Here is a 24,329-nt window from a genome sequence, read left to right on the forward strand (position 1 = left end):
AGGTGATTTCTATAAAGAGTATCCCGCAATACTCCACTTGGATAACATAACTTTCCAAGATATAGTAAATCATTAAAAGCTTGACTTATCCCGGGTTCTCGCTAGAGATATGCACCGCCTTATATAGAATGGGTTAGAGTAAAATATTACTCTCCAGTGCTAATCGAGTCACTAACATAATTCAGTTTTATGAACCTAGATCTTGGGATCTCCAAATAACTAGGTTGGTTTTTCCATTATGATGACTCTTGGTTGATTATCTCAAAAGCTTTAAGCCCTTTGATAATCTTTCTACTTGCTCTCTTTGTTAAACCTTTTGTAAGCGGCAATGTTATCTTTTGACCTTACATAGTCGATCGAGATAACTCCATTTGAGAGCAATTGTCTAACGGTATTATGTCTACGACGATATGTCGAGACTTCCGCTATACATGCTACTGCGGCTCTACCAATAGCAGATTCGGCCACACAGCAGTATACATCGGGCCGGGGTGTTTAATTTTTGGAATATCCTCTAAGAAATTTGAAGCCACTCGCTTCTTCTCATTTGTCCAATGCTATGAATTCGATTCCATAGTGGACCTCGCTTATGCACGCTTTGTTTTGAGGATTTCCAAGAAACAAATGCGACCTTCAAGTGTAAAGACATATCCACTTGTGGACTTTGAGTTTTTAGTGTCGATATCCAATTAGCATCGCAATACCATACTCGAACGGGCTGGATATCTTGTATAGTGCAAACCAAAATTTCGAAAGTATACTTTAAGTATCCCAAAACTTCAATATGGTCCAATGATCTGCCAGATTACTCGTGATATCGACTTAGTTTCGAGGAGTAAAGTTCATGACATACATTAAACTACCAAGTATACGAGTATTCTAGTTGAGATATGCTATCTCCAAGATTTTTGGCTAAATGAAGATTTACGCCAACCGGGTGACCTTTTTTTGTGTGATGTTATATTTCTTGAACTTGTCAAGAATCGCCTCAATGTAATGAGATTGTGATAGAACAAGTCCATCCTCCATCCTAGAGATCTTAATTCCTAGGATAACATCAAATGACACCTAAATCTTTCATGTCAAACTTACTAGACAACATTTGTTTGGTAGATTTTATGACATCCATATTACTACCCAAAATTAGCATATCGCCTACATAGAGACAAACAATGACACATCCCTTTTGAGTGCTTTTGACATAGACACACTTGTCACACTCGTTTATTTTGAAACCGCTTTTGACAACATTGCATTGTCAAATTTCTCATGCCATTGTTTAGGTGCTTGCTTTAATCCATATAAAGATTTTAACAAGCTTGCAAACTTTCCTTTCTTGTCCAGAGCAATAAACCCTTCGGGTTGTTCCATGTATATTTCTTCATCTAACTCACCATTCAAGAATGCCGCCTTTACATCCATTTGATGTATCTCAAATCCATGTATTGATGCTATTGCTATTAGCATTCTTATGGAAGTTATTCTTGTAACCGGAGAGTAAGTGTCAAAATAATCCAATCCTTCCTTTTGTCTAAAGCCTTTGACCACAAGTCTAGCTTTTATACTTGTCGATTGATCCATCGGCCTTTTAAATTTCTTTGTGAATATCCACTTATATCCCAAAGTCTTGGAACCCGGTGGTAAATCTACCAATTCCCATGTATGATTTTGCATTATGGATTCAATCTCGCTATTTATTGCTTCTTTCCAATAAGTAGCTTCGGAGATGACATTGCCTCCTTGAACGTTTGAGGATTATTTTCCAACAAGTATGTTAGAAAATCAGGTCCAAAAAAGACGTTGACGCCCTTGACCTTTTGCTACGCCTAGGTTCCTCCTCAATTTAGCTTTGTGTAGGATGGTTACTAGTTGTAGCATCTAAAGTTCTCTTTGTTGAACTTGACTCTATACACATGTTATAATGGAAACATCTTTTCAAAGAATGAAGCATTCCTTGACTCTATAATTGTATTAACATGTATATCTTGAATCTCCGATTTATGAACCGTAAAACGATATGCACTACTATTGTTTGCATATCCAATGAATACACAATCAATAGTCTTGGGTCCTATCTTCACCTTCTTAGGTTTAGGGACTTCCACTTTAGCAAGACACCCCCACACTTTTAAGAATTCAGTAGGAAGTCGATGACCTTTCCACAATTCGTGATGGTGTTTTAAGCGCCTTCTTGTTAGGAATCTTGTTGAGAATGTAATGGCAGAAAAGCAAAGCTTCCCCCCACAAATTCGGGGCAAACCCAGAACTTAACAACATAGCGTTCATCATCTCTTTTAGAGTTCGGGCTCTCGCAATACCGATTTTGATTGAGGTGAATAAGGAGCCGTAGTTTGATGAATGATTCCATGTTCGTAACAGAAACCTTCAAAAGGTGATTCATATTCACCTCCTCTATCACTCCTTATAGCCTTAATCTTTTGCTTAGTTGATTTTCAACTTCATTTTTATAATGCTTGAACACTTCAATTGCCTCATCTTTACTTCTCAACAAGTAAACATAACTATATCTAGTGCTATCGTCAATAAAAGTAATGAAATACTTTTTTTACCACCTCTAGTTTGTACATACTTAAGATCACATATATCCCTGATGTATTAAGTCTAGAGGTTCAAGATTTCTTTTCAATGGAATGAAAGGATGATCCGTCAACTTGGATTCTACACAAGTTTCACATTTATGGTGTGGGTCTATTTTTATCTTTGGTATATATTCCAAATTAATTAATGGCAAGGTATCATAATTAACATGTCCTAATCTACCATGCCATACATGTGAAGACTCAATCAAGTAAACAAAAGATTCAACTTTAACTAATAGTAAAACAAGATATCCTAAAGAGTCCATCCTGAAGATAGCCCTTTCCCACGAATACATCATTCTTAGTTAGTACAAATTTATCAGAAACAAAGACTAACTTAAAGCCATTCTTGCTCAAAGACCGTAAAACCAAATTTTGCGAATGAGAACATAGAGCACCTCATTTAGAGTTAGTTCCTTCCTTAAGTCAACCTCATCACCACCTTTCCTTTGCCTTCAACCTCGACGTAGAAGAGTTCCCCATAAAGAGTTGTTCTTCCTTTTCCACAAAGATGATAAGTGGTGAACATCGACTTGAGAGCATATGTGGGCTTAGTAGCACCCAAGATCCACCCACCATTCCCTTTCATTTCCAATCATGAGACATTGAAACCAGATAGGTTCATGTCATTAACATTATCGAAAAGCGTGTCCATTGTCACATTTGCTTATCTTTTGCTTTTGTAGGACATTCACTTGCCTTATGTCCAAACCTTTCTCAGAAGCACTTGCCCTTGAACTTAGTCTACTCTCTTCGCTTCTTTGAGCTTTGTCGCTTCCTCTTCCCTTAGCACTAGATCCTTCCACAATATTGGCCTTTGCCACCATGGGATCCTTGCCCTTCTTCTCGGATGGCGGTTATCTTCTTCTATCCTTAGACGGACAATCAGCTCTTCAAGATTCATATATTTGTGTTTATGCTTAAGATAGTTCTTAAAATCCTTCCAAGATGGTGGTAATTTCTCAATCATAGCAGCCCACTTGGAAAGATTCTCCTAGGGTCATTCCAGCCAAAGAATGACATCATGGAAGATTACTTGAAGTTCTTGGACTTGATTTATGACGGTCTTACTATTCATTTTGAAATCAAGAAATCGCCAACTATGAATTTCTTCATGCCAAGATCTTCACTCTTGTATTTCTTGTCCAACTAATCCCAAAGTTCCTTAAGCCTTGAACACACTATACACATTGTATAAATGAGTCACCAACCCGCTAAGAACATAATTTCTACACAAGAAATCAAGATGAAACCAAGCATCCTTGGCCCCGAAAACCTTCTCCTTGTCGGTTTCATCGTGAGCTTACATCGAGAGCCTTATCCCACGTAAACCTTGCCAAGTTAAGGGTGGTCGATAGAAGAGCATCTTTTGTTGCCGGAAATCGGTTCCATTGAACTTTTCGGGCTTCTCCCATGAGGAACGGAATGGGGAATAAGAATGAAGGACTAGCGGTGGTGTTGCCATATTAGAAATACAACTACACTTTGTTATTCCTTTAAACCAAAAGAAAAGAAAATGTAAAACAAATTCCGTTGGTTAAAGAAAGAAGAAGAAAAGAAATCTCTTAAGTTGTTAGGAATATACAACACTTACTCTTTACCAATTACCAAACTATACAAACCTTTTGTCTTGTAAGTGTCTTGTACTTCTTAATTAAATCCGAGCCTAGTGTAGATACACTATGTCCTTAAGACAGATTGAAACGGTGCTTGAAGGTTGATGGGAAACTATCTCCCAAGATAGAACGGATTTCTTTCTATAGAAAGCTAGCACTTCAATTCTATAGGAACACAACATAGTATTTGACTAAGAAAGAGAGGGAGAAGAGAAAGATCTAAACTGTGTGATCCGGTGTATCTTTCTCTCCAAATTCATCCACTATTTATAGGTGAGTGGTGCCTTTTCGAAACAACACAGGTGACTCTTGGGAAAAAACTCTTTGAAAAGTCACATGTTTTGAAAGGACACACCATTTTCGACATATAAGATCCTTTGTTTTGAACCGAAGGCCTATTTCTCGAAGGTTGCACCTTTTGCATGAAACAATTGTTTCAAAATGCACATTTCGAAAGGTCGCACCTTTTCGGCATAATGCACTGTTTCAAACAAATGCATCATTTTGAAAAGGTTTTTCTCACATTACGTACTGTTTCAAGAAAAAACTCATTTCATCTTAAGTGGGGTAACTTGGGAGACAAACTACTCATTCATATTTAAATGGATTTGAGCAAATCATTTTTCTAACAAGGTTCACAACGCATAACTACAGAGTACAGATGAGACTAGGAAGATGTTCACTTGCAGATTTTCCCTTCCTAAAATATAAGACTTTGAAGTACTACATGAATTAGATGCTAAGATAGTGGTTTTGTTCAAGTACACTTGAGATTTCTCACTTATAAAACAGCGGGATTTGCACAAGCAGAAGCAAGGAACTCTGGTCGCTTTCAAATCTTGCCATGTCCTCCGCATCCAATGTCACCCATGCTTCTATGGTGATGCCTTCGCCATTCTTTGTATCCATTAGTACAAGTACATTCTTAAACGAATTAACCGGAGATACCCACATGGGGTCTCCCCACCCAAAATCAGCTCTATAGAAAGGGAACCTACACCAACTAGCAGGTGCCGACTAGCAAAGTCCGTAAAACCTTTGGGTGATGATACCAGAGGTCTGAGGCTCGAATCCCGTCAGCATCAAAGAGTTACTGATCTCATTTAAAACAGGCTTGCCAATAAAAAAAAGAAAAAAAAACCCTACACCAACTAGTTAGTATGTGAGTCTCCAAATCCACATCGGAGTAAAATTTCCCTTTCTGCTTTAAATGATCATACAATAACTCTCGCTCATTAGCTTGAAGTTTTTCCAAAAGATCCCCATCAATTTTCCTTATTGTTTCCCTGAGCTGCCCCAGCAAACAAGGCAACCGTTTTTCACTTCCGGTTGTATATGGCAGTGTTATTGAGCCAAGTAACAGATTCCCAAAAGAATGTGGAGGCGCTGGTGGGCTCATCCTACCAACTTAAATTTACTATAATAATGGCCAGTTTTAAATACTTTGGCGACTTTGGTCTCAACCAAACCATATTCATTAGACACCTCCATATGAGTGCCACCACAGCCTCCACTCTTGTTGGGCACTCGAGATATGAATTGTCGGAACACTTGGCCTTGAGAGCGGCTATTTGTGATGCATAAAAAACAAACCTCTTACCGACAAATCTTGGAAATGGACTACCATCCTTAGTGACCAATATAGTTGTCGGTACATCTCTAGGAGGGAAGAGTGATGCAAAACCAAAAAAAATTGGAGTCGCGATTTCATTATCACCTCAAGCAATGGCAGCCCAACTAATTACAAAAGTACCCAGAGAGGTGGCATCAGCAATGCTATGCGATAAACTCACTCCGATTGCTATTGCCATACCACCGCAGTCGCAAAATGTTAGCTTGAACAGCCGATAGTCCCTCAACGCCTAGCCAATTGCTTTCTCGAATATTACATGGCAATAATTGATGCAACTGGTCGGCTTCAGGATAATTGAGGACTTGTCTGAGTGGACATGTAACAAGAGTTTCCAGAGGACTTGTCTGAGTGGACCTGTAACAAGAGTTTCCAGATATAAGAGACCATCGTCGTTGCAGTCAATTGACTGGTTATCAATGAATTCGCCCCCTAGTGGGTAGAATTTGGTTAAGGTTTCCGATAAGGATTTCTTTAGCTATTCGGACATCATTGTCTTTTCAAATTGCTCAACGTCTCCATCCGAAGAGTAGGAGAGAAGGATGCGTGCATAAGCTGATGGACTCTGGTTCTGGTCTAAAAATGAGAGTTTGAGGTTTCTAAGGTGAACAGGTGTTGCCGTGTTGGAGAGGATGGCTTGATTATCTCTGTTGAAATCACTATGAGATTCATTGTTGTCAAAGTTTAAGATGTCACTCTTAAGTGTGTAATCTTATAGGTAAATTTATAGACCTAACTAGGATCCTCCATCATCTTAGGTGTTATATAGCTACAAGTAGAAGATGGAAGAGGGGGCAACAGTATGACATCCTAACTCAAAAGAAAAATTCTCCTAAGCCCCAAGGGAAGGACAAGCATTTACCTGGATGAGCTAGTTCTCAGTGTTGAGCAACGATGTCTGCTACCATCTCCTTGGTACCTGTAAAAGTGAAAATTGAAGGATCCAATGATTATTTCCCTTATTCTGCAACATTAACATCATGATAATAATGAGTAACAAACGAAGGCTTGGATACTTACCAGATAACCAAGTGAAGATCGTTCAACCTACAACTTTCCAGTCTTTATGGTTGGGTGTTCTATCTTAGCAGTCCTTCTCGAAATGAAGGCTTTCGAAAACGAAGGTTAACTTTTTAAAATTATAAGTCAATATACGAACTAATCCAAGCACAACCATGATATCTGCCCGTCTTTATTTTTCAACACAGTAACAACTCGAAGTTTTTTAAATCAGGCACATGAAAGACCTTGCAAAGTCACGTCACGGTATCAATACTTGACGTTTTAATTAACTGAGGAGTACCATTTCTTTATTGCAAGTGCTAGAGTTTTGTATGTGTACATTAGTCATTACTCTTTAGTCTTTACCATGAGTTCACATTACCTGCTTCGCTAAATTATTCTTCATTCTGTAAAACTAAACTGAATTTTTGACACAAATCGTGACTGTTGGATAGATGATGAAAACCAGAATTGGCACTCATAACGAAGGGTTTTATTTTAATTTTTAGGTTAGTTTTTTCTCTTTTTTTTTTCAATGCAATCGAACAATTGAAAAGTTGGCGTGTTTTTATTTTTTTCTCCCAAAGACCCGAATTATTGTTTTTTCACCCAATAAAAAAAATAAAATAATAAGCTGACGTGTACAAATTATTGAGGAAACTTATGCTGATGTGTTTCATTGTAAGCTGATGTGTCCAATATGCACTAGCTTCCCACTCTTCTTATGTCTGACGATCAACATGAAGGGACCGATCAGCCATAAAAGAATAAACTCCAGACACAGGTGACACAGAACAAGATCTCAGAACAGCTGCCGGCAGCAGCAGCAGTGTCAATACTTTCCATATCATTTCCCAATAAACCTTGTTCTTGAAACATCTCCTGCAACGCATCACACAGAGAGGAAGACGAATTTAGTTTGATCCCCTTGAGAATCTTTGATGTTTCAAATTCATATGTGATCTTTGGCACCATGAACTTCCCCAGTGTAACTGCTTCTGGATGTGGAGATGTGAAACTCTTCAAGAACAAGGGGTCAGAAGCCGCCTTCTCAATAAAGACCAGAGCCCATGATATATAGTACACTTTCACACTACAACAGCTGCACCAAATACGAATCAACTGCCCCTAATATCTCTTTAGAAGTTAGAACTACCCTAATATATCTCTTTAGAAGTATATAGTGTATCTTGATTTCCTCTAAGCCACAGATAGAATATATGTAAAAATATGATAGCTTATCTGCAATCATTCTTTAAAACATATATAACTGAAAATAGTCCCTCCATCGCTAGTACTTATAACATATTCCTGTAATTTTAGTTTCTTACCCAGTCATCATAATGATCATCTTGTTTCTAGTCAAAATGAAATATTGTACATAAACCTCAGCTAGAATCACATAAGATGTTGGAACTTCAAACAAGTCCATCAACAGGCAGCCCACGTGCCAAGTTGTTAGTATACTAAAATCTGAAGCGTATCGAAAAATCAAGTTCAAGATCATGTGACATCAATAGGTTAATTTCTCCCCCAACGGGGTTAACAACATGACCCATCTGCATTACCTTCCCACTCTTTCCATGTCTAATGATGAACATAAAAGGATGATCTGCCACAAATAAATCACTTCCAGGAACTGCCACGGAATCAACTCTATAATCAACTCTATGCCCAGGCGGCTTGAGAATGCAGCATGATCTCATAGCTGCTGCTGCGGCAGCGGCAGATTCAATACTTTCCACATCATTTCCCAACAAATCTAATTCATAGAACATATCCCTTAAAACTTCCCCCAAAGAAGATTGTGACTTTAGTTTGAAGCCTTGGAGGACCTTTGAAGCTTCGATTTCATATGTGATAAGGACCTTTGGTACTAGGAACATCCCCATCTTAACTACTTCTGGATTCGGGCATACACATCTTTTCAGGAAAAATGGATCAGAAGCCGCCTTCTCAATAAGAGACCAGAGCCCGTCTCTCTCGTTGGGAAGAAAAATGTACATGGATAAAGCCCTATACCTGTAAGGTAGTCTAAGCACTTTAAAATCCTCGAAAGAAATGATTAGTTGATCCTTCCCACTGGTCATGTACGGAACTTGAACAGACTTCCCTTCAAGGAGATAAAATGCAGAATCCTTGACATGCTGCATCATATCAAGCTTTCCACTCCATGTTTCAGTTAAGTTGAACAAGTTCCAAACCGGAAGTTGGACGAGCGCATCAGGATCGACCTTTTCTGCCTTCTTTACCAAAGCATATTATAAAAGTAAATATGTCAAATAGTAAAAATATTTAAAGAAAACAAAAGGCAAAATAGAAGAAATGCTTTGCAAAATTGACAGCTATGGACAATGTCGATGCTAGAAACTCAGAGACAGAGTATAGTACTCTAGTCAAATGTGGGGACTGAAAAGTTCTAGAGGCCCATACTGGATAGCAAACTAACAATGCTCCAAGAAAGAGTTGAACTATCAACCCTTACTAGTGCTGATACTTTTGATTTAAAACTCTGCAGCATGGGAAGGCCAGCTGTTGGGGTTCATTAGTGCTTAAGGCAGGGAATAGCAAGCAGAATCCGGATAGGGTGAGATTCATGGGTTCCTTGCATGGGCCTACACTTGGTGGCTCTCAAATAGACAACTCAAGAAATACAAGTTTTTTTTTATGGTTTTCTGAATAAGTGAATTTTAAGATGTCAAAGTTCAAAATAACTAAAGTCTTGTTGCATTTTTACTATATAGCTTTGATAGTGCCGTAACTCCTAATTACTTCCCTAACCAGTCAGCTAAATTTCAGTGGTCAAAATTCAAAATTAACTAAAGACATATTGCACTTTTACTACATAATTTTGGTAGTGCAGTAACTCCTAATTACTTCCCTACCCAGTCCCCACCCACACAATACATACATGATACATCAAATAAGTTAGACATGAAAACGACTCAAAATATAATTTGTTTGAAGAAACATTGAAACAGAAAGACCGCAATATAATGTTTCTAGAAAAAAAAAACATTACTATCCTGCATAGTAAGCCCATGTCCCCCAAAGTCTTAAATACATAAATGGAATCATTTAAATACTACTAGTTGTTGTTCTTCCCGCTAACAAGTTTATCTGCGCCATAGTGTACTTCAATTGAAAAACATATCCTTGGACTAACATCAGACGGCTGACATACCTGACAATGAGGACAGGACAATCCAATGCAATTCTGTATGAACTTCTAAATAGCATGTAGATAATGCAACAAGTAGAGAGTAAACTCGACGCTAATTAGTTATCAAGAGAATCAAACTTACAGGTAACTGTTCAACAACCCAGGGACAATAAGTAAAATTCTTGTGCTTGGCTTCACCGAGAGCAATTTCCTTAAGAAAGGGTATCCCGGTGCTCATGAGTCTTCTTGACTGGACATCGGCTCCAACTCTACCACCCATCATAATTTCCCTAGAAGAAAGAAATCCGATTATTGGCATTCCGTTGCGAAACACAAAAAAATATGAAGGGCATTGAACTCCAAACAAGTTACAAATAACAGAAAATGATGCTTCATACAGAAACTTTATTGTTTTTCGTGTGAAAACTTCATATTCCTAATTATACCCACACATTTAAACAACAATGTCACCACTATGGCACTTAGAAATCGAGTTAACTACAACTGGAAGTTTACTATTGCCTTGACTCCTTTAGCAATTAGAATGATGATCTCTATTGGGCTATTGCTTATAAATCAAATTTGAAGGGTTTTAGGGGTTTAAGCCTTTAAGGAAACTTATAAACCCAACTAGCCTAAATCATAAATGTGGTGAAATAAAACACGAGAATGAAGTTGGAGTTAGAATAAGTACTGAAGAAGAGGACGAGAAGCAGTTTGAGCAAAACGCAGAAGATGAGCCCATTAGGACCCCACTAGATGGAAATTAGGGTTCCTCCCTAAACACACCGTCAATTTGGTCAAACTATTAACTTTCAATTCAAACAACTGAAAATGACATAAATGCCCCCATCTAATTAAAATTGAATATTTTTTTTTTGAAAACAATGAGAGTATTTGTGTAATTTTCAATTGTTTGACTTGAAAGTTAATGGTCAAACCAAGTTGAACGTGTGTTTAGGAGGGAGACCCTAATTTTCCATCTAGTGGAGAGAAATCCTAATTGCCTTATCTAGTGTTGTTGTAATACTAGTTAACCTCCACAATCGAATAGCAAACAGTGCCATGAAAGAAAAGGTGGAAATAGGGCTGACAATGTTGGATCGGTCCGGATATATGCAAATCCAAAACCGATCCGCTTTTCAACAAACAATACTGGACTTAACCGGACCGAACCGAATAGATATTTGAGTTAGAGAACCGAACCAACCGAAAACTTTTTGATTCGGATCCGACCGTTCGAACCAATAAGCTCAATTTCAACCCGATGAATCGAGTTTTTTTTTATAATTAGATCATAATTTTCGTTATATAAATATTAAATAATTTTTTTTGCTAAACACAAAAACAAGGTACACAAATCCAAAAGGCATAATGAATGATTTGAAATCCAAATTTGTAAAAGAGGATTTTCCTTTAGATAGAAACCATATTTTAATTATGTAAAAAAATATCATAATATTACATATGTATTTGACATATCTTATTTTGGAACTTTAAATAAATATTGCAATATTGCATAAGGTAATAGAAATATATGGTGGAGGAAAATTATGAAGAATAAGATTAAAAATTTTAATCGGATCATGCCCATAACGGTTCGGTACATACTTAATCCAGAACCAATCCAATAAGAGTCCGGTTCTGATTTTCAAGACCCAAAACCGGTCCAATATGCTAACTACCTGTCTCAGACCCGCTTTTATTGGTTCGGACCGGATCGGGTATCGGTTCTTATCCGACCCATTGCCAGCCCTAGGTGGAATGTCGTCTAAATAAACACATCAAATTAGGCCACTAACCTCTCAAGGACAAATCGGACGAAAAAGTCAATCTCAACACCATTTGTTTTTTAATCACTCACAAGGACCGGATAGATGAAAAGTCAAGTATACCCTTGACGCGAAACAAAAAAAATTTCGGAAAGATGAAAGGTCAAGTATACCCATGACCCGAAATAAGAAACGGCCCGACCCAACCGAAACCACCCGGTGTATATAGTATGAACAATAATTGTTCATACATATTCATTGTTTATACATCAACATAATGTATGAGCAGTAAGAATACTTATTGGAGTATGAACATTTACTGTTCAGACCTCAAACATAAGTTATGAACAATTAATGTTCGTATCTATTTAGGGTATGCTTCAACATGAGCTATGAACAATCACTGTTCATACTTCAACATGAGCTATACACAATAACTGTTCATATCTCAACATAATATATGATTAGTAAGAACACCTATTGAAATATAAACAATCATTGTTTATTCCTATTTGTTCACACAATCATACATCTGTGATGTCTAAGAACACTTTCTTTCTTCTACTCTAAGATCACACAATAGAATGAATGAAAAGAACAAAATCAGAGAAGAAAGTGAATTGAATATTTGTTTTATTATATCAGGGCGATAACAGTTTACAATTTCTCTCTTTGTTTCTCTCTATTTCTCTATCCTTTTTACAATGATTTTTGGATAATGAATGAATCAATTTTCTGATCTCTTCTAGTCTTTATATAGTGTCTTGATTTGGCTTTGACTCAGTCAATCTTTGACACGTGTTTCTTGTCTTCCTCCTCCTTTTTCCCGCTCAATATCTGCAAATGTTTAAACATAATTTGAAATATACCGAAACATTGACCCTTATGTCAATGTTTCAAGTTTTGAAATGTCAAATATAATATCTTTATGCACGATATTTTCCCATTACATCGCCCCCTCTCAAAAATTTGAAATTTCACTCAACAATTTCAATTTTTCGAGAAGCGGTTATATTACTTTGGGCCCAAATATCAACCCGGTCCATATTATAAGATATAAATTTAAAACCAACCGTTCCGCTCTCCCACTATTTCCAGCTTCTCCAATATGCTACCTCTTCTTCACAACTTGATTTTCTCTGCTGCATTCTTGTCTTCCACAGAATTACCACTCTTACAGGTATGTTCGTAACTTCCTGCACTTTGTTAGTTTTGTTATACCATATCTTACTATAAACTCACACCAGTATATCCCACACTCTTATAATTATCTCTAGGGTTTTTTAAAGATTGTCAAAATATGAATATCGTAAGCTTGAGTATGCTCACACTTATATTACTGTAACCAACACTATAGACTTCTTGACAATGCTTAAAAGTTTATATCTTTATCATTTTAAGATTATTCATTTCGATATTTCTCATATTATTGTCTTGCCTATCAGATATATCCATAGTCTATACCCATATATCGGAATTTTCGATATAAGAATATTCATATATCACAAATTCCAATAACTACACTATTGATAATATTATATACACATTAAAATTTCCGTACTGAAAAATACCTTTATCCTCGCATCTTTACTTATAGTCATCCCTATGGCGAGCGAAGATACCCTCTCCGATGCTAGTATTAGTAGTGAAGGAACCCCTTCTGATGATAGACTTCGTAGTCATAACCTTACTTCTACTTCTTCGAGGCGCGATCGACCCCAAACTTCTTAGGAATTATCTTATGTTGTAGAAGGGATTCCCTGTCATCCTTTCGAAACCACTGCCTCTAAATCTGAACGCGACACTGTTGAAGATTCAAGTCACTGGAAAAAAGGACTTAGCGGTTGCTTCATCAAAAGACTCAATCTAATGCTAGTTTAGACTGCTTATCAAATTCCCCCTTCCCTCTATTTGCAACACTATACTGGGACTCGGACCTTCACCAAATGTCAAAGTGGCACTAGACGAGCGATTATTGTCACTGTTGGTCAACTCACCGCTGGATTGAGATTGCCTCTGACCAATCTCGATCGCGAAGTATTAAATAATCTTAACATTTCCCCTGGTCAAGGAATGGGTAATTTCTGGAGGTTAATGTTTATCTGCAACTATTACAACCGTCATCTTTCCCCAGACAAGTATGAGGCCGATAGAATCCAATTATTCGATATCCTTAAACATTATACCTTTGCAGAAAAACTTCCTGGATATTTTTACCCTCGAAAACACAACAAATCAAACATCAAAGGTATTATCCGTAAAAACAGAAAAAGCGACAAGGAATGGACCAAGTATCCCATCATGGTTTTGGGTGAATGGGAAAGTGCCGATCCTCCAGCAAAACCTTCTCTGAAACATCAAGTCTTCAATTCTTCAGGTATGCCCTTCTTTTGATTTAACTTCGATATTTATATATATCGGAATCCCATTATGACCCCATCCTTTTTGTATATTTTCAGTACTCCTCCCTCACTTTGCCAAAGCTCGTGAGAATTATGACAGAGTGCTTAAACTCTTAGAAGGAACTGATGAACAAATTAATGTCAGAACTGGGGCTGACAAAGAAGGGAACCCTTGCCTTGCTGTTGCTCTTTCTGATATCAAAAATTACGAGCTCCTCTTTATGTTCTTCAGATTCGAGCTCTCCATAAAATGGGTTAGTCGCAGTCGCCAATTTCCCCTCACTCTCCTTCCATAAATCATTTAAACGATCCTTCTTTTCTTCTGGCCTCCTTTGCTTTGCATGAAATACCTCCTAATCTTCCCGACAGTTTCTTCCATTATCTAGATAACAATCTTACCATGAGCCCAACTCTTTTTCCCAAAATTAAAAAAGAAGTTCCTGATTTTTATGAATATTCGATTTTACACGATATATTTGATCAGCATCGTTTATTGTATACAGATATGGCACCTCGACTATCAGCAAACCCAAGTGTTAGTCGCCAACTTCCTGGTAAAGATAAACAGAAAGCTGCTGACACTACATCGGCCAAGGTTCCACAGAAACAGCCTCCTGTTCCACCTTCCAACACTCGGAAACCCTCTTCTAAAGATAAGCATCATGCTCCTCCTAACGACATATCCCATACTTCCTCACAAGATACTCATAGTCACTCTAGTTCCAAGAAACGCAAATGGGGGGAAAGTGGACTTGCTGAGGGTCAAACACTTGACTCTATTACTTCTTCTGATACCACTGATCTCTTCAAGCCTGTATTTTAGCTATGCGATGGATCCTATATTCCTTAACTGCCTCCCTGTCCGCCGATGATCTTCCTGAAGACTTGGGTGTGAGCCTCTCCTCCAACTGCGTTCTTCCAAAAGATAAGCTTGCTATGCGTGCTGCAACACCTGCAGAACGCTTAACCACATTTTGTGATTTCATAGAAAAGGTATTCACACCATCTTTCCTTTGTCAGATATATTGATCTTCATCTATAATTTATATCTGCTTATCAATTTTTGTTATTTTTCTAGGCTAAAGTAGCTTGTCTGGCTCAGTTTGACTCCCACTATTAGCAGGACAATGATATTGGTCGCTTGAGAAAAACGGTCGAAAAACAACAGGTAGAAGTTGACAAATTGAACAAAGAAGCCACTCTTTTGAAACGAGAGAACAGTCAACTGACAAGCGACTTGAAAAGGAATGTTGAAACTGCTGAACAAACCCTTCAACAGAAGATTGCCTAATACACTGAAATTTTGCAGAAAGAACACTCGGAACAATTGAAGAAACTCACCGAAGACTTTGCTATCACAGAGGCAAAGTATAAAGAAGCTTCGGATGCTGCCGATGATGAATTTAATGATGTTATGACATCTTTGAATTCCCTTACTGATCGGCTTGAAGTCTTCTGACTGTATGTTCCAGCTTTTTTTTTTTTTTTTTGCTTGGTAAGTTTGAATTCATTAAAACTGTAACAGAAGTACAAAAGGGGATGGTGTATAGGGTGGGCAACATGTTTGCCCCCTATTTCATTCTCTACAAGTCATGTCTATATCATAACCTATTACAAACTCATACAAATCGGAAAAATATTTGGAATGGAGCTTCCCACTTTGTGGCCAGATTGGCCTACCAACGATGATACACTCCTCATTCTCCGTCAAAGATACTCCTTGTTTGGCCGACAAATCCGCCCGTGAAGTTTCCTTCCCTCCAAATGGTTGTAATCCTCCACCTTTGAAGTCCCCTCGTGCATGTTATCCATCTAGGTTGTAGCATCCGGGAACATCCCCAAAAAAGTCTGGCTGCGCCTCGAGTCGATTTCGATCCACGGGTTCTTCCATCCTTGTTTAAGGGCTGTCTCGACACCCACAATGATAGCCATGCACTCTGCTCTATAGTTGTCCCCCAGCCCAATGTTCATGCTTAGTGTAAGCAGGAATTGACCCATGTTCCAGCTAATATTCTTGCAAAGTATGATCTTTTTACTGATAGAACTTCTACTGATGAACCTCCAGCCTTTATTCCATCTACTTTTGCTGCTATTACAACAACAACTTGCCCTACTGCTGATGCCCTTCCATTTGATGAATTTGCTAAAATAGATGGTCTTCTTAGTACCCCTCCATCTTAAACTTGATATTCTGCCAACCTTATTTTGTAACATTAGAATATTGTAACTGTACCCATTTTGCTACAATATTCCCTGATTTTGTAATATCGCTACAATCTTCTTCTTCTTCGATCTACCACTTTTGTAGATTTGCATTAAATAGAAACATGAATTTCTCAACATCCCCAACAGGATTTACCTATCACTAATGTTTAGACTTATACAAAATAGCAAATGTATCATCAGAAAAATGAAAATTTTGATACTCCACCAAAACTATAGTATCGGTGATACTAAGACCTGTATCACCAGAAAAATGAAATTTTCGATACTCCACCAAAACTAGAGTATCGGCGATACTAAGACTTGTATCATCATAAAAATGAAATTTTCAATACTCCACCAAAACTAGAGTATCGGCGATACTAAGACTTGTGTCACTAGAAAAACGAAATTTGCAATACTCCACCAAAACTAGAGTATCGGCGATACTAAGACTTGTATCATCAGAAAAATGAAATTTTCGATACTCCTCCAAAACTAGAGTATCGGCGATACTAAGACTTGTATCACCAGAAAAACAAAATTTTTGATACTCCACCAAAACTAGAGTATCGGCGATACTAAGACTTGTATCACCAGAAAAATGAAATTTTCGATACTCCACCAAAACTAGAGTATCGATGATACTAAGACTTGTATCATCAGAAAAACTAAAATTTTGATACTCCACCAAAACTAGAGTATTGGCGACACCACTGTATTAAATGACCATAATTCAACAACTTAATTTAAATCCCAACATGCATTAAAAACTCCATTTAAACTTATTAATTAATAATTAAATAATTTACTTCTTCCTAAACATTCTTTACACAGATAACCATAAAATTACTTTTCCCAACTGACTTTATTCACCAACTCCTCGTTTTCCTGCTAACCTTCTTTAATTTTTCTTGTTTTCATACTAATACCATTTATTTTTCTCATTTTTACCATATTTCTCTATAAAACCCCATTTTTCACATTATACTTCAAGAAGAAGAAGAAGAAGAAGAAGAAGAAGAAGAAGAAGAAGAAGAAGAAGAAGAAGAAGAAGAAGAAGAAGAAGAAGAAGAAATGCCGATATGATCCACTTTATGTGCCTGGTATCAGCCATTGCTCTTGATACCAGGACTTCTGACAATATGCCTAATATCAACATTTCTGCTAATATCAGGACTTTATGTGCCTAGTATCGTCCATTGTTTTTGATACTAGGACTTTTGACAATATGCCTAATATCAACATTTCTGCTAATATCAGGACTTTATGTGTCTGGTATCGGCCATTGTTTTTGATACAGGACTTTTGACAATGTGTCTAATATCAGGACTTTATGTGCCTGGTATCAGCCATTGTTTTTGATACCAAGACTTTTGACAATGTGCCTGATATCAATACGTCTATTGATACCAAGACTTTTGGCGATGTGCCTGATATCAATACGTCTATCGATACCAGGACTTTTGGCAATGTTCCTGATATCAATACGTCTATCGATACCAGGACTTTTGGCAATATGCCTAATATCTGCTATTGTTTCTGATACCAGGACTTTTTGACAATATGCCTGCTACCAACATTTATGTTGATAATAGGACTTTATATGCCTAGTATCTGCCATTGTCTTTGATGCCAGGTCTTTTTGACGATATGTCTGATACCAACATTTCTGCCGATAACAGGACTTTAATACATAATATTTTAATATCATTGCATTATGAATCCAAATCTTTTATTATCATGAATATTCTTGCTACATAGATCATTTCTCTAATAAAGTTGAAAAATACATTATTGATAAAATACCTTCAGATTATTGACATTATGAGGTTTCAGAAGTAGATCGCCATCATCATTTTTCAAATAATATGCTCCGTTTATTCCTACCTTGTGTATGATATAGGGCCCCTCCCAATTTGCTGATAATTTTCCAGCTCCCTTCTCTTTTGTCACTTGAGTGACTTCTTTCAACACTAAGTCGCCTTCTTGGAAATTTATTCCTCTGATTTCTTATTGAATGCTTTCCTTAGCTGTCTATGGTAGCAATCAAGCTGAATTCTTGCTTGCTCCCGTTTTTCTTCTAAATTTAAGATCTCTGCCTGCATCCCTTGTTCATTTAACCCTTTTTCCACAAGCAATGTCCTGGATGTAGATACTACCATCTCAGCTGGAGTTACCGCTTCCATCCCATAAGCTAGAGTAAATGGCGACTCTCCTGTAGCTACTCTTGGAGTTGTTCGATATGCCCATAGCACACTATTTAGCTCATCGACCCATAAGCCTTTCTTATCCTCCAATCTCTTTTTGATATTACCCATAATAGTCTTGTTTGTCGCTTCAGCTTGCCCATTCCCTTGAGCATAATAAGGTGTCGATGTGAAGTGCTTGATCTTATATGATTCTAAGAAATCTCTCACTTTGCTTCCAATGAATTGAGGGCCGTTATCCGATATGATGGCATATGGTAAACCATATCGACATACTACTCTCTCAAACAAAAAACCAATCACATCCTGTTCTCTGATATGTTGCAAAGCTATCGCCTCCACCCATTTAGTAAAGTAATCAGTCACAACAAGCATAAACCTTTTCTTGACTCTCCCAGGTATTAGAGGTCCCACAATGTCCATTCCCCATAAAGCAAACGGCCATGGGTTGACACATAATGCAACTCCTCTGCTAGAACATGAATTGCATGACCATGTTTCTGACATTGAATGCACTTCTTTGCATATCGAAGACAATCTCTTCTCATTTGTGGCTAGAAATATCCTTGCCTTGTTATCTTGTTAGCCAAGGATCTCTCTGCTGAATGATTTTCGCACTCCCCTTCATGTATCTCTGTGATAATTTGATTAGCATTGGCTGTCGATATACATTTCAAATGCGGTCCCCCAAGATTTTTCCGATACAAGCCATCGTCTATTAGCAGATATCTTTCAGCTCCAGACTTTATTCTTCTAGCTTCATTTTTATCCTTGGGTAACTCACCTTTAGACAAAAATAAAATATAATTGCTTAACCATGACGCCCCCAGCGTATCTATTTCTATAATCTCAGGATGCTTTATATCGATACTTGGGTTCTGCTGGACACCCACTTGCAATATACGTCTTTCTGTATTTTCCAACATAGCAGCAACATACGCTAAATCATCTGCATGTCGATTTTCTCCTCTATCGAGGTGCTGAAATTTGATTCTGCTAAAATTCTAAAGCTTCTTTATCATGAAGTTCAAATAATCGATCATATTATCGCATTTAGCTGAATACCTTCCATTGATCTGACTTACCACTAGCTGAGAATCACTGAATACAGATAACTCCTTAACATTTAACGATGTAGCCATTTCCAATCCTGTAATCAATGCCTCATATTCTGCTCCGTTATTAGATGCGTGGAATACTAAGGTAACTGCTGATTCCAATCTCTGATTGTCTGGTGTTATCAGAACTGCTCCGATGCCACATCCCTTTTGACCTGATGATCCATCGACAAAAAGTCTCCACCCATTTATACCAGCCCATGGATCATCTTCATCTATCACATCATCAGGTTCTTTCAGCTATAAACCACTATCTTCTTCAATATTCCAATTTTCATCTTCAGCGGGAAAATCTGCTAACACTTGACTCTTTTCTGAAACCCTATTCCGATACTCAATTCCAAATTCATCTATAAGAACCGACCATTTTGCCATTCTCCCTGACTTGGCTATTTTGGCTAAAATATGTTTCAACGGGAAATTTGTCATAACAATTATTGAATGAGCTTGAAAATAAGGCTTCAATCTTTGAGTGGAATAAAGAAGAGCTAACGCGTATTTCTCCAACATCGAATATTGCATTTCAGCCTCCAGCATGGTTTTAGATTGGAAATAAACAGGTCGCTCAGACCCATTTTCCACCTTTAATAATACCGAGCTAATAGCAAAATCCGATACTGCTAAATATAAAAGTAAAGTATCACTTCCTCCGGCTTTATCAAAGTTGGCACTTCTTTGAGATACTTCTTTAAATCTTAGAAAGCCTCTTCACATTCTTCCTCCCATATGAACTTTGTATTCTTCTTTAGTAATTTGAATAAAGGTTTGCATCGGTTAGAAGTTCTTGAGATGAACCTATTTAATGCTGCAATTCTTCCTGTTAGCTTCTGTATCTGCTTCCTAGTACTCGGAGAAGGCATCTGCTGATTAGCTCGAATTTGGTCTGGATTCACATCTATTCCTCTTTTTGTGACTATGTACCCCAAAAATTTCCCTGAACTAACCCCGAAAGTACATTTCTCTGGGTTGAGCTTCATATTAAATTGTTTGAATATCCGAAATATTGTATCGAGGTCCTTAACATGATCTTTGGCTTTTTTTTATTTGATTACCATATCATCGATATAGACTTCCACAATCTATTTAATCAAATGCCTAAACATTTTCTCCACCAAACACTGATACGTTGCTCCAGTATTATTTAGACCGAATGGCATTCCAACAAAACAATAAAGACCTCCTTCTACAACGAACGCCATTTTCAACTGATCTAATACTGCCATGACAACTTGAAAATATCCTGAATACCCATCGCAAAAACTCAACAACTCAAAACCCGCTGTTCTATCGACCAGTTCATCAATCCTGGGCATCGGATAATAATCTTTCGGACACTCTTTGTTAATATAACGCCCGTATTTAAAATACATATTTATTAATTAATTAATTAATTTAATTATTTATTTAAAATTCGCTGAATTGGATTTGGGATATGTTGGGCTGAATTTTGGGCACGAGTCTGTGTTGGGCTTAGGTTTTAAACCCAAGTGTATATTCATATTTTCTAGAGAATAGGGTTTTGGGAGATAAAAATAAAATAAAAAAATGGAGGCGGAGATAAAAGCTTGATTGCTAGAGCGTCGGAGCGCGACGATTCGGACTAAGATGGATTCGTGGTGGTTTTCATTAAGGTGAGTAGATTTATCTCTCACTGACTACTAAAACTATGATTTTCGTCTTTTTAGAATTTACGAATTTACTGTCCAAAATATATAAGTTTTGTTCATTCTTTCGGTTCATTCTGTTTGATGTCGAAATATTATGTCGGCTGTTGAAACCAAGTTATACTGATAAAGGAACGGAATCGTCCTGTTTTTATTTGTTTGAACTCTATTTTTGTGATGTTAAACTGTTGTATTTTGTTATGGGATTGGTTGAGGGATGAATTGGTGGTGGTGGAAGGTTGAGTGCTGTTGCAGGTGGAAGAAGGCGTTAATGGCGGTCGGGCTCATCTTGCTAAACAATTCAGATTGGGTGAATTGATTTTGTTTTGGTTGGTTTTTGTATATGGTTTGGGGTGCTGTCGAAGCTTTGTAACTGTGAAAATTGGATTTGATTAAGTGAACTGTTGTTGCTTTGGTTGGATGATGTTGGATGGTAGTGGGGGTGTGTGAGGGCTATCGAGTGGGGCTTTGGCAAGCCGTCGGACGGTGGTGGATGGAGGTCGAGATCTTGGAGAGTGATTTTTGAGTGTATTAATTAGAGTTTGTGCCTTAATTAAAGTGGTAGGGGTTTTGCTTTGGAGTAGTTTCGGTTAGGTTTTGTGTGGTGGCGTTTGAAATTTGCGGTGGCCGAAAAAATTTGAGCTGGTGCAGGCTGCTGTGAGGAAAATGACCGGTTGGGCTTAGGCTTTGGACCTAAGCCTTGAGTATTGTTTTGTTTGAGCCAGACCAGTTTGGTTTAGTCTATGGGCCAATTTCTTTTGTTTAGTTTGGGCCCAGTTTAGGTTAAGTTGTTTGGGCAAAAAACTAATTAGTTTTCTTGGGCCGGTTTCGAAGTTTTGTTGTAGGCTTAAGTAATTTTTGTGGACTTGTGGGCCGGAACTAAGTTGTGTTTCTTTGGGCCAGTTTCAGTAGTTGTTTGGGCCAGTTCTATTGTTATGTTGGGCCAGTCCATATAAATTAAAATAGATCCAATGTGGTCTTTAAATATTTAGACTTTTGGGTTTAGGTTTCGGGTTTTGATTGTGGACTTTTGACTGTATAATTGTACTACGTTTTATGTTGTAAATTGTATGGACAAATCAAATGCTAAAATGCTATGGAAGCTTGTATAAATTTGTTTGCCATTATCTAATTAAGATTTGACGTGAGTAGTGTGTAAATCATATAAATATTGGGTTCACATAATTATATTGAGAATACATTATGTAACGCCCGTATTTAAAATACGTAATTATTAATTAATTAATTAATTTAATTATTTATATAAAATTTGTTGGATTGGATTTGGGATACGTGGGCCTGATTTCTGGGTCCGAGTCTGTATTGGGCTTGGGTTTCAAACCCAAGTATATAATCACATTATTCTAGAGAATAGGGTTTTTAGAGAATAAAATATAATAAAAATGGAGGCAGAGATAGAAGCTGGATTTCTAGAGCGTTGGAACGCGACGATTCGGACTAGGAGGATTCGTGGAGCTTGGGATTAAGGTGAGTAGTTATGTTTTTTTTCTTTTTCATAAAAAAAAACTAGAGTTTTAGAATAAAACATTTACTGTCAGAGTTTTGTTCTCGCTCAGTTTATGTTTTTTCCTATGTCAGGTCTTTGTTCTCATTCTGTTCTGGGGACTGGTTAGATGTTAGAATAGTATTCACTTATCATTGAAATACTTAATAGAACTGTTGGAGCTCTGTAGAGGTCGTTAATGGCGACCAAGGCTATGACCAAGATATCGCTAGTACCATTTTTATGTAACTGTTAATGTTGTTTTTCAGAATTCTGTCGAAATTCGGGGTGTGACACATTACATGATTGATTGCTATTATGAGTTGCTACATAAATGAATTGTAGTATGTATGAAGGCTTGAGATATTCCATATGGTGTAGTGCAATATATGATTGGCACGTGAAATAATAAGTTTCGAGATTTGATATAGAGATACTTGGATATCGTGCAATGAATAGTATTGACACGTGATAATGTGGATTGTATTATAACGAGAAACGTTGAGCTTCAGTACAATTAAATATACTGGCATGGGATAGAAATAAGAATTATTCCGAGATATAAATGTATGACACTTGAATAAAATTACGTAACGAAAATCCTAGAACCTAGCTACCACAACTCATGTGATTTGGCCCTAGTGATGGGCATATGTGATATGATTGGCCCTTCGGGCATTTCAGTGAATCTGAATGGCCCTTCTGGCGTAAGTAATGTGATTGACCCTTCTGGCGTTTCAGTGAAGCTAAATGGCCCTTCTAGCATAGCCGAATGGTGGCTTGATTATTCCGTTCACAAAATTTAGAATGAGACGCGTGATATTTTATGCCGTATAATGGCAGTACTTACATACTGGCTTTCGTGTGAGGGTTACCTGGTGTGCGGCATCCCGCTCAGGGTAGTTACGCACGGAGTGGTTCATTATGTGAGGGGAGGCATGTGGATGTACATGTTCGGCGTTGGGAAGCGATTGTGGTAGCCAGGGAAACTAGGTAAGACATAGATACGACGTGATTTTAGGGACACGAAAAGAAAGCCTTAATTAATATAATTATGGTAATATGTTGGTTAATAATATATCTTTAGATAGATGATTGTATGTAGTATTGCAGAAGGGTGGGTCAACCTAATTACTTGTGGAGAGACGACCCACTCTGTAATTGAGCATGAAATGCGATAAGTATAGAATATGCTTGGCTGGTTTTTAGTTTAGTTAGAACCTAAGGCGCCTCGGTGGAGGAACTAAATGCCTTTGTATTATTGTTGGGAAGCTAAGGCGCCTCAGTGGAGGAACTACCTGCCTTAATTATGGTACTTAAGAATGTTGTATTATTTGTTGGATGTTAAGGCGCCTTGGTGGAAGAACTAGCTGCTTTATTTAGTATGTAAATATATGTATAAGTATATGTTGTATTTTAGGGCTACTCACACCAGCATTGTTTATA

General features: G+C 37.4%; 2 protein-coding genes and 1 pseudogene across 3 annotated transcripts; all 3 read right to left on the bottom strand.

Moving 5' to 3' along the window:
- Positions 1–4,852: 4,852 nt before the first annotated feature.
- On the bottom strand, positions 4,853–6,693 carry LOC147501707 (epi-neemfruitin B synthase L1AT-like; annotated as a pseudogene).
- Positions 6,694–7,395: 702 nt separating this feature from the next.
- On the bottom strand, positions 7,396–10,783 carry LOC147501708 (serpin-ZXA-like). 2 transcript variants are annotated; one of them, XM_086606732.1, is made up of 3 exons: positions 10,706–10,783; positions 10,154–10,301; positions 7,396–9,091 (listed from the first exon to the last, which is right to left on the bottom strand). In XM_086606732.1, the coding sequence occupies exons 2-3, from the start codon at positions 10,292–10,294 to the stop codon at positions 8,315–8,317; spliced, it is 918 nt and encodes a 305-aa protein (XP_086462858.1). In that variant the 5' UTR covers positions 10,295–10,301; positions 10,706–10,783; the 3' UTR covers positions 7,396–8,314. The 2 variants fall into 2 exon arrangements, with proteins under 2 accessions (XP_086462858.1, XP_086462857.1); XM_086606731.1 differs by having other exon boundaries at positions 7,396–9,094.
- Positions 10,784–19,151: 8,368 nt separating this feature from the next.
- On the bottom strand, positions 19,152–20,252 carry LOC147501709 (uncharacterized). The gene is made up of 3 exons (XM_086604377.1): positions 19,964–20,252; positions 19,683–19,870; positions 19,152–19,577 (listed from the first exon to the last, which is right to left on the bottom strand). Exons 1-3 carry the CDS (start codon positions 20,250–20,252, stop codon positions 19,152–19,154), a joined length of 903 nt encoding a protein of 300 aa, XP_086460503.1.
- Positions 20,253–24,329: the final 4,077 nt, after the last annotated feature.

This window comes from Coptis chinensis, chromosome 4, assembly GCF_015680905.1.
Source record: "Coptis chinensis isolate HL-2020 chromosome 4, ASM1568090v1, whole genome shotgun sequence".
In the NCBI taxonomy this organism is placed as follows: Eukaryota; Viridiplantae; Streptophyta; class Magnoliopsida; order Ranunculales; family Ranunculaceae; genus Coptis; species Coptis chinensis.

Coding starts and splice junctions, on each gene's coding strand:
- LOC147501708 (XM_086606731.1), bottom strand. CDS start 10,294: ATGATGGGTGGTAGAGTTGGAGCCGATGTCCAGTCAAGAAGACTCATG. Junction 9,095..10,153: donor GGGTTGTTGAACAGTTACCT/GTAAGTTTGATT, acceptor GCTTTGGTAAAG/AAGGCAGAAAAGGTCGATCC.
- LOC147501709 (XM_086604377.1), bottom strand. CDS start 20,252: ATGCTGGAGGCTGAAATGCAATATTCGATGTTGGAGAAATACGCGTTA. Junction 19,871..19,963: donor GAATATTGAAGAAGATAGTG/GTTTATAGCTGA, acceptor ATGGATCATCAG/GTCAAAAGGGATGTGGCATC. Junction 19,578..19,682: donor TCAGTGATTCTCAGCTAGTG/GTAAGTCAGATC, acceptor ATCAAATTTCAG/CACCTCGATAGAGGAGAAAA.